This window comes from Ochotona curzoniae, unplaced genomic scaffold, assembly GCF_017591425.1.
Source record: "Ochotona curzoniae isolate NIBS_2020 unplaced genomic scaffold, NIBS_Ocur_1.0 scaffold_2476, whole genome shotgun sequence".
Classification (NCBI taxonomy): domain Eukaryota; kingdom Metazoa; phylum Chordata; class Mammalia; order Lagomorpha; family Ochotonidae; genus Ochotona; species Ochotona curzoniae.
The window spans coordinates 13,822,885-13,834,003 of NW_024467095.1; the positions used below are offsets into that span (position 1 = coordinate 13,822,885).

Genomic DNA, 11,119 nt, shown 5'->3' on the forward strand with positions numbered 1-11,119 from the left:
ATGAAAACTAGAAATCCACATGCCGCTTGATTCCATTCTGTGGAATTTACCATATAATGTGTTTGTATAAGTGTATAATCTTATCAATGCATTATTTATATTTTCATAATAGTAGGAGACAGACAGTCATTTAAATATCTGCCAACAGATGACTAATTCCAGAAATTGTGAAAGATGACATTGTGGTGCAATAGCAAATGTGAGGCAGGCATCCCAATCAGAGCATTGCTTTGAATCCAGTTGTCTTGTTTCTGATGCAGCTCCCTTCTAATGCCCCTGGAAAGCACAAGAAAATTACCCAAGCACTTGGTCTCCTGCCGCCTATGATGGGGAGTAGGATGAAGCTCTCAGCTCCTGGCTTCAGTCTAGTCCGACCCTGACTGCTGTGACTGCCTGGCGAGAAAACCTTTGTTTCTTTGTCTCTCCCTTTCTTTCTGTCCCTCTACCTTTCAAATAATCAGGTGAATAAATCTTGTTTTTTCAAATATTTATTTTTTTGTGGGGATGTCTGTTTGCTATTAGAAAGGCAGATATACAGAGAGAAGAAGATAGAAGGAGCTTACATCTACTGGTTCACTCCCCAAGTGACTGCAACAGCCAGAGCTGGGCCAATCTGAAGCTAGGAGCCAGGAACTTCTTCCGGGCCTCCCACACGGGTGCAGAATCCCAAGGCTTTGGGCCGTCCTTGGCTGCTTTCCCAGGCCACAAGCAAGGAGCTAAATGAGAAATGGAGCATCCAGGATACAAACTGGTGCCCACATGGGATCCTGACAGAGGCAAGGCAAGGATTTAGCCACTAAGCTATCACGTCAGGCTCAAATTAGTCTTCTAAAAATACATTTTTCAAAGAACAGACACAAGATTGGTAAGAATGTCCCACAGGTAGGAGGCAAATTTTTTAACATATACTCTTAAATACATTTCTGAACATTAATCATTACCATTTTTTAAATTAATGATTAATGTGTAGTTACAATTAATGAACACACATTTATTTGACATTATATCATCTAACCAACAGGGATATTATTTTCACTTTCAGAGATTAAAATTTCTCCCGATCAGGAGTACAGTTGTGTGCTCGCTTCGGCAGCACATATATTAAAATTGGAACGATACAGAGAAGATTAGCATGGCCCCTGTGCAAGGAGTGCAGTTACAACCTACTCTACAAAGTTTCTACACTGACGCTTTAACTTTATAGCAAAGTCTTTCATGTTGCCTTACAGACATCATCTCTAAATAAAATTTGTTTTCTGAGATCACTTCTAAAATACTTACGTAGTAACTGAATCAGGTTGTTTTTAAAGCAATAGTTACGCATGAAACAATAGAATGATTCTCAAAAAAAAAAAAAAAAACTTAAAATGATTCTTAGACACAAGCTAAATGAAATTCTTGAGTCTATTTTCCAGAATAAAAGCACATGCTTATTCAGTACAGATGTGGCTTTGTGGCATTTGCCCGAGGCGAGGGACGAAGGCCCCTAAACAACTGGAAAAAATAGAAAGTTATAGTGCATCCTTTTCTAAAAGAATAATAAGCATAGAAAAACTCTGCCACTAAAAACTCCAGAGAGAACAAAATATAGGGCAAAACTATGAGAATATTAATGAAGACAGAGATGGGTTGTGTCAGGAAACTCTTCGTAATGTGAATAAACTTAAAATCCAATTATCCAAGTTTGGGAAGAGAAAAGGAATCTTCTAGCCCTCGCTCCTGCCAGCCACAACTGCCTGTCCCTTGGGGTTCCCACGTGGCCTTGACTTTCCCCAAGATGATCATTGCTGCCACATCCATGTATAAGGCCAGTTGTAGACACAAACATTTCCTCTTAACTCCTCAGTAGGCAGTTAAGTGGCATGGCAGTGACCTTAAAGGGTATACAAAGAGCAGTGCCAAATTTTATCTTTTAAACTTTCAGATCACATTGACTCTGAGACTCATAAAGCTCTATTGTAGCAGTATTCTAAGAAAGTATGTCAGAATTCCTAGGTTTTCTTCTCTCCTCTTTCCCAGAGGAAATACCCCACAGCATGTCCATAATTCAGCTGCCTATGAAGGCATTTCCACGTAGGTGAGCCATCATTCTGTTTTCTTCCTCGGTATAAGGCGACACTGCCACTTGAGCTACCCAGAAGCCCCTGGCCAATGAAAGTAGATGTCTTATCACATTACGGAGCTTGAGATTGCTAGAAATGAGGATAAAGGGATGGAAAAATATGCAGAGGTAAAGGATAATTTGCCATGGCCAGTACCACTCACTCTCTAAGGGGAAAAAGAACGTATCATCAATGACCAGGCACATGAAAGACAGAATATAAAGAGTGAGGAAAGAAAGGAGGGACCTCAGAGCTCTGCTGTGAGCCTGGCTGCTCGAGTCTTGCTGGCTGTGGCCGTTGAGCTTCATTCTGCAGGTGTGCCTCCTTAGAGAACTGATCAACAGCAGAATCGAGAGCAGGAAAACAGAGAAAGGAGTTGAGAGCGAGACAAGTTTCACAGGCAGGAGAAAATGAAAAATTATCTTCCTTCTCCACTCCTTGTAGGTGATATTCCCAGAATATTTCTTAAGTATGAGTCCTTGATGCAGGATATGGTTTCCCCAAAACAACAGTAGAGTTGTGATGAAGGCCATCAGGACAAAGCTGAGCAGGAACCAGGCCACCAACCGTGGGAGCCTCCACTTCAACCACAGGAAGGTTGGGTGGGAGAAGTTAGCGATCTTCACACAGAACAGGACACTGAGCCAGGTGCCAAACCAGAAAGCGGCTACACTCAGGAAGTGCCAGTACAGATGGAAGAACTTATGGGCAACACCTCTGAAGTACTTCTCCTGGTAGAGGTAGGAATAGAAGTTGTCCCCCAGCCCCACACACTGCAGACAGCAGCGGGAGGCACTCAGGCTGATGAGAATCTTGTCTGAGGGAAGCAGCCTACCGTGTCTCAGCCATTCCCTGCTCAGCACGAGCACAATGAAGCTGTTGCCCAGGATTCCCAGGACAGACAGCAGGACAAAGAGCAGCATGAAGGAGAAGGACAGTGCTGGCTGCATTTCAATCCTGCCTCCAGTCACCACCAACTGCCTTGATCCCTGACCTCCTCCTTTCCCTCATTCATAGTCCCTCTTCCGATCTTTTCAAAAGTGTGGAAGGTTGGTGAGGCTCTGCACCTGAGCTAGAGCTCACTTAGGGGAAGCTGCCTTGGGAGAGGAGAAAAGTGGCGCTCTCAGCTCAGAAAGGATGCAAATTTTCTCTGAGATCAGTTATCACTGGCCTACCAAATGCTCCTTAATTTGCCTTTCCTCATTTTGCCTACATGATGCCATGCTTTGCATAAGTGTACAGGACTTTTCAGGGTCTCTGTGACCGAGTCTAATGCCTGGCTCCTCACAGAGCACTCCTTCCCCCATCATATTATTCTCAAGACTTCAAAAACAGAGGTAGGCTTTTAGCCTGGTGTTTAAAACACTTGTTAAGATGCTCACAACTCCAGTTGGAATGCCTATGCTCCATTTCTGGCTCAGGCTTCTGAATCTAGTAGCTTCCTGGCATTACAGGCATACTTGGAAGCTACAGTGATGGTTCAAGTAATTGAGTTCCATGCCATGTTGGAAACCCAGATTGACTTCCGAGCTCCCAGTTCCAGTCTTAGCACAACCCCAGCTGCAGGAGGCATTTAGAAATGAGGCAGTGGATGCAAACATGATCTCTCCTTTCCTCTCCACTCCTCTCCCTTCTCTCTCCCTGCTCTTTTCTCCATATATTTCAAATAAGTAAATACTTTCAATACACAGACCATATGAGGCATGTGTTGTTGTATGTTAAGTCCCACTTGGGACATCTGCATCCCATATTACAGTGCCTGGGATCACGTCCTGCCTCTGTTCCAACCCGGAATCCTGCTAATGCTCCTAAGACCAAAAAACAATCCTCAATCCTATAATTGGGGAAGTGGATTCTTCCAATAATCCACATTCTAGGAAAACAAACAAACACAAAAAACCTTGAGTCCCTGAGGAATCAAAATCGCAGCCAGCATGTTACTTCTGTTTTGAAGAGTCCCTATAAGCCTTCCATCCTCGCAGGGCCTGGACTGTTGGCCTTCAGAAATGGAGAGAGGTGTTACTCAAGCCATTAAGCTTTGGGTCATTTTTAATGTAGCAATAGAAAATCAATAAAATCTCAGGCTCTCTAATGCCTGATGTACTGAATTTCTTAGTTATAAAAGATGCTACAAATGTGTATTGGTTGCCTCTGTGTGATCCCTCAATGTTCAGGAAAAAATTGGAGTAAGCTCAGCAAATATTTGTGTTACTTCAACGTTAAATAAGACATTGAAAAGACATATCATAATGTGGAAGTCACGTCCACACCTGGATTCTAATTACACTTAGGAACCGCCTACCCTGTCTGCCAAGCTCAGTGTTAGGAAGTTCAATCACATTTCATTCTCGCAACAATGAGATAGGGGTGATCATGATTACATGATAAGAACACTTACTCATGATCAAAGAGTGTTATTTATTTTTATAATTTCTGTGTGTTTGTTTTGATTTTATTTGAGAGGCAGAGACACAGAGAGGAGTCTTTCATTTTCTGGATCACTCTCCAAACTTCTGTCACACACAGAAGATTACTCACTCCACCCAGGTCTGCCATAGGGAGACAGGGCCACAAGTACTTAAACAATCATCTACTACCTCCGAGGAAGTTCACGGGCAGGGACCTGGAGCAGGGGAGGAGGAGCTGAGACACCAACCTGGCTTTGGGGTCTCAAGCAGCATCTTCACCAAGGCACTAAGTCTTGTTTCACAAAGAGTTTAGGTGGTTTTTTTCAAGGTCACTGGAGGAAACTTTTCTGACTAGAATTAGGTTTTTCTCATTCTGAGCCCTATGCTCTGTCGTCTACCCTACTTGACCATCAAGTCTACCACCAGGGCACGTGTTTGAGAGTTACTGGATGGAAAAGGTGAGAGTTAGACCCAGAGAGTGCTTAACGGAGATTGGATGTGATGTGCCCCACAAAAAGTTTATGCAATAGTTATAGTTAGCTTGGTTCTCTGAGTGACAGTTTGGAGGGGATACATTTTAACAGTTGGAAAGTAATGGAAGGTAATTAGGCCTTAGAGATTCGAACTTGATGCCTGTATCATGGAAACAAATCAGAACCACGAGGAGGAAGGATTAGTTCCATCAAGTGCCGGTTGTTATAAAAAGAGCAAGCCTGGCCCCTCCCCATCTATTGTTTCCTTATACACACATCACCTTCTCTGTGTTACCATTTTTTTTTCTCTTCTCCACCATGTTTTGATGCAGCCAGGGAGCTCTCACGATGTTTGAACCCAACAACATTCAGAATCATAACTCAAACAAGCCTCTTTTTAAGTTATCTCGCCTGAAGTGTGTTGCTATAGCAACACAAAACAGACTGACAAAGAGAAACAACTGAAACTGTGAAAAATAGCAATAAAGTCATTCCAAGGTGACACAGTGAGTCAGTATATGCCTGACATCGTCTTAGATACATATTTATTTATGGTAGTTAAGAATAGTAAACACAGGCCTGGTGCAGTAGTCGAGTGGCTAAAGTCCTCGCCTTGCACGCACCAGGATCCCATATGGGCACCGGTTCAGGTCCCAACAGCTCCACTTCCTATCCAGCTCCCTGTTTGTGGCCTGGGTAAGCAACAGAGGATGGCCCAAAGCCTTGGGACCCTACATCCATGTGGGAGACCTGGAAGAAGCTCCTGGCTCCTGGCTTCAGACGGGCTCAGCTCCAGTTATTGCGGTCACTTGGTGCGTGAACCAGCAGATGGAAGATGTCCCTCTCTGTCTTTTCTCCTCTCTGTATATCTGACTTTGCAATAAAAATAGGTAAATCTTTTTAAAAAGGAATAGTAAACACAACCTTAACATACATGAAATCATGCATCTTGGATACAATGTTATCATGCACAATAATATTGTCTAAGAACTTTGGTTAGGGTTGACCCATGGTTACTCTTAGAGGTCAGGACAAACATGCTTACAGCAACTCCATCACTATCTAATTTTCAACTCACTAAACAACAATGCACACATTTTGCCTGAAATAAAGTCTTTGGGCTCTGCCCCTGGGCAGACTGTCCTGGGAGTTTTAAGAGTGGAAAGCACCACAGTGAAGCAACTCTGAGACAGACTCACCAAATGTACTTTATCCTGGCTTGTTGACAACTGTTGTAAGAGCCAAATGCAGTTGTACTCGGTAAACTAATTGGATCCAATGTTTTTACCTCTAACTAAGTCTTATAGGTTTTTTTTTTTCAGATTCTACAACAGACTTTCATATATTTCTGTGTCCTGAAAGCCTGCCATTTGGGAAAATGATGATTCTTTATGTGAAATTATAAAAATTATTTTGCTCATTATTCACCCTTTTATATTTTTAGCACCTTTTCATTCATTTCTGTTTTCCAAAGTCTCTTTTCATACATAATAATAAAATAATGAATAAAAATAATGAATCATATTGAGGTTACTTTGGTCTAAATATGTCACCTAAAAATCGCACTTTGAAACTTAGTCACCAATGTGAATGTGTTCAGAGATGAAGGCCTCTGAAGAGGGAGAAGAAGATGAAGGAGGCAGAGAAGGGGGTCTACAGCGAAATGTCAAGTGCAGCAGATAAAAATGTTCAGTCCTCGTATGTATTGAGAGAATTAGTGTTGGGAGGACATACGGACAATTGACTAGCCTACTATAAATTCTCATATTCTGATCTCTCAGGATTCCCTAAGTTAGTGCAAACTATTCACAAATATCAAGTCAAAACAAAACAGAGGGCTCCTCTTTGAGGTTTTGATACTTTCATTTCTTAGGGTTGTGTTAGTACCAAGACTGCACAAGCAGACAGTCAGGAGAAACAAGAATGGAAAAGAGGCAAGTCCATAAAGTGTGATGACGCAAAAAGCAAGTACAAGACCAACACCGCAAGTCAAAGGTTCAATCACAAGGTACGACAGACTGGAGGCAGCAGAGGCCTCCCTGGGAAGCCAGCTCACTTTCCAGGTTGGCTACAACAACCTAACCAGAGTACAAGTCCAAAGTTTAAACTAAGCAAAGAAATGTGAATTGAAATGTAGATAAACAGAGAAAATTATCTCAGTCATTTGGTTTTTTCTTTTTCCCCCGGTCAGCTTTCTGTTGATTATTGGACAGGCACTGGCCACCCCAAAGTTCTGTTGTTTCAGAGTCCTTCTTGATATGAGAGAATCAGAGTTCCTGGAGTATGTTCCTCCAGGAACTAGGTCCTGTAAACCTATCCTGTGAGTGCTCACCAATAACTACAGCAAAAACATTCAGCTGCCTTGGGGACTGTTCTGGAGATCTGGAATGTTAGTTCACACTCTGCTGAACACAGCCACTCCCCAGGCAAGACCCAGGAGGAGCTTCTCCATGCAGCAGGAAGCCACTGGCCTCAACAAGGAAGGGCCCAGTCCCTTCTGTCATTGAGGGGCAGAAATTCACCTTGCCTTCAAAAGCAGTTACACTTTAGTTCTGACGTCAAAGGTCTAAGAACCTGATGACACAGGAATAATTTCCTATTCAAAGCTCTCATCACCTTGAGCAAAGTAGAGATGAATGGTATTGTGTAAATACTGTATCTTAGGCAGCTTATTTGACCACTTCTGAGGAATGGTTTACTGGAAAAATAATAAAACCCTTCAAAAGGGTCTGCTCTGCCATAGGTCCCTGACTTTCCAGCTCTGAGTTCCCATTACTGTCCTCCCGTCAACATATTATTTGTAATTGAAAGTCAGCTCAGCTTCCTAAAATTCAAAGTTCATCCAGGAGCCCACTGCTGAAGCTCTGCTTCACAAGCTTCTGTATGTCACTAAAGCCAACCACCTACACCAGTGAGTGCTATACTGGTCACAAGCCTCCGACCCTGGCCAACTCCAGAAGCAGCCGCTAGGACCCACATCCTGGCTCACTCTGCCCTGCAACGCCGGTCAGTTTTGCAAGTTTCAGAGGATACACACACACACACACACCACTTCTGCTGCCTAAGGACTTGTTCTTATGACCTTGTTCATCCCAAGATTACCCTTTTCACTCCTGTGAGTCATGACAGTAGCCAGGTGCAAAGGCTAGGAGTATACAGGGGGTCAGAAAATGAGACACAATGACACGAATAACATCATATCAAATATATTGCTATCGTAGATTCATGGAATCTATGCAATATCAAGTAGCTGAAACATACAAATTATGTGACTGCCATTTTAGAATTCTTTCAGCACCAGGCTCAAGCATGAATAATTAGTAATGGTCACTTTAGCTCTTCTTGTTCTGTATTCTTCCAGCTGATTTGTGCACATTGCATGGTAAATTTCTTAAATATTTAGATCCTGCTTGCATATGTCCTTTGCATTTAGCAGAAAGATATACACCTAGACCTTTACATGAAATAACCAATGAATTCTTGGTATAATGTGAAAGAATAATGGCATCATTTACATCTTCCCCCCCCCCAAAATGTAAACGGTGAGAAGTCTAAAAATTATATTGGTGAACCAGTAAAAAAAATCACCAAAGTGGAGGCCAGCATCATGTCATAGCAAGCTAAGCCTCCACCTGCAGTACCAGCATCCCTTATGGCCACCAGTTTGAGTCCCATCAGCTCCACTTCCAATCTAGCTCCTGGCTAATGACCCAGGAAGGTAGCAGAAGATGGCCCAAATCCTTGGGTCTCTGCGCTCACGTGGGAGACCCAGAGGAAGACCCTGGTTCTTGATTTTGGACCAGCCAAGCTCCAGTCATTGCAGTCATTTGAGGAGTGAACCAGTAGATGGAAGATCTCCCTCTCACTCACTCACTGTTGCTCTCACTCTTGTTCCCTCTGTTTCTCTTTCTCTCTCTTAAACTCTGCCTTTCAAGTAAAAATAAGTCTTTAAAAACAAAACTCACCAAAGTGCCAAAATGTGTAAGAGAATTCATGATCCAATTTTTGGTGTGGGGTCAGCGTAGTGGCATAGCAAACTAATCTTTCATCTGCAGTGCGGCTTTCCATGTGGGTCCCTGTTCACGTCCCAGCCTCTCCATCTCCAATCTAGCTCCCTTCTTATGGCCTGGGAAAGCAGCAGAGGGTGCTCCAAGTCCTTGGGCTCCTGCACCTTTATGGGAGAACCGGAAAGAGGCTCCTGGCTTCAGATTGGCTCAGCTCTGGTCATTATAGCCATTTGGGGAGTGAATCAGCAGAAGAAAGACCTCTCTTTTGCCTTCTCTTTTTGTAAAATCTACACTTCAAAGAAAAATAGATAAATCTTTTAAAATAATCTAGTTAATTATAGTGAAATAATGGATGGTTGTCTTCAACTGTTTATTGAGTGCCCACCATTTATCAGAAGACAACAAGACATAGGCGTCTCTCCTCGTGGAGCTTGCATGAGAGTAGTAGAAACAAACAATAAACAACAACAAAAAATAAATGTAATAGTGATGATGCTAGGGAGGAAAGGCAAGGCAGAGAAAAGCAGAGTGGCAATGATTGTGCCTGCAGGGAGTGAGGGACGAGCTGTGCCAACACCTGGGCGAAATCACTGGTAGCACAGAGATCGTCAAAACAAACCTCTAAGAAGGAAGATGACTGGCTTATTCTAGGAACATTCAGAAAGCCCAGATAGTGGAAGAACTGTGAGAGGAGATCAGAGCAGCACAAGAGGATTTCAGAGGTATGAAGAGATGGAAAAAAAATTATAGAGGGCATTTTGATTCATTCTGAAACTTACATGTTTGCTCTAGGATGAAAATAAATGGAGAATAAAAACAGAACCTTGCTGGCTGCTGTGTTGAAAGCAGACAGAAGGCAGATGAGAACGCAAGCTGCAAAACCAGTTACGAGGTCATTGTAATAATCAAGAAAGAGATAACAGTGGCTTGCACCAGAGTGGTGATGAGTAGGCTTCCAGACTTATTCTGGTTGAGTTAACCCTACTAACTCTACTCTGATTTTTTTCAAACACTCATGTCAAGATTTGACTTTTAACACATTAAAGTGAAGAAGAAGAAGCTTCTGCATATGAAACCACAATCCAGGAGCAGATCCTAGCTTAGCTCTGATGCATCCCATCAGTGATTTGGCATCAGAACTGCCATGGATTGGACCTGGAATGTGAAAAGTGTCATGCAGATCAACTGTTAAGAATGGAGTTGCCACACACAGAAACAAAACAAACAAACATAAACACTGAGTGAGATAGCACATTGAAGGGAGTGAATACCAGGAGTCCCATTTGAGATAGAATGTTTGAAATCAATGTGCATGTGCACATATAAAGAAAATACATACAAGTGTTAATCAGAGGTATAGCCTGACAACTTAGATCACACTCTTTAGAGTCACAGGGAAAATGTTGTGCAAGTGGTATTTTGAGGAACTGCTTTAAAGAGAAAATTATAGGGAAGTGAAGGATACAGTATATGGCAAAGAAAGAAACTAAACAACAACAACAACAAAAATGTGGTTGTAGAACCAGTCCCAACTCATTTTGATTTCATGGGGAAAACCAGGGTATAGATTGCATCACAAAGGGTATCTCCCTGGAAATCAAGAAAGCTATGTTGTTACAAGCCTGGACTGTATAATACTTATCCAAGAACCCTAGAAAGAACAATCTCCTAGACTTCTGTGGACAGAATGGCTCCCATCAATCAAAGGCAATTCTGGAGAGCAAAAGCAGATGTCAACCCTAACCAGTTGATCTCCACTGAAACCAACAACGTAGCTTGGTAGGTAGCTTGGAGGCAGAGGGAGGGCCATCCAGAGCATCGATAATAATCTACGCCTTGCACCACTCAGTTCTAGCTGACTCACAGTAAGCCCCTTCCAGCCAGTCACAGCTCCTGCAAGATTCTGTTTAGAAGTTTCTAGAGAAATTTACAAGCAGAGATTCAGTGACCCAGACTATGTGCAGCCTTCTCCGCTGCACCTGGTCATGAGGTCATGATTAATAGACACCACTATCCTCTCCTACCACCCACTCAAAGTTCTTTTCACCCTGAGCTGGTGTTTCAATCTGGTCTAGTTGGCTTTCCTTACGAGGGACTCCAGCTCCTCCCTAAGTGACTGAAATCCTGAT

General features: G+C 42.7%; 1 protein-coding gene and 1 non-coding gene across 2 annotated transcripts; one reads left to right on the forward strand and one right to left on the reverse strand.

The window, feature by feature from the left end:
* Positions 1-1,077: 1,077 nt before the first annotated feature.
* LOC121171041 lies at positions 1,078-1,181 on the forward strand. The gene has a single exon (XR_005886086.1). It is a non-coding gene; the product is annotated as a U6 spliceosomal RNA (small nuclear RNA).
* Positions 1,182-2,047: 866 nt separating this feature from the next.
* On the reverse strand, positions 2,048-3,052 carry TAS2R41 (taste 2 receptor member 41). Its single transcript, XM_041001930.1, has one exon. It carries the CDS (start codon positions 3,050-3,052, stop codon positions 2,048-2,050), a length of 1,005 nt encoding a protein of 334 aa, XP_040857864.1.
* Positions 3,053-11,119: the final 8,067 nt, after the last annotated feature.

Coding starts and splice junctions, on each gene's coding strand:
- TAS2R41 (XM_041001930.1), bottom strand. CDS start 3,052: ATGCAGCCAGCACTGTCCTTCTCCTTCATGCTGCTCTTTGTCCTGCTG.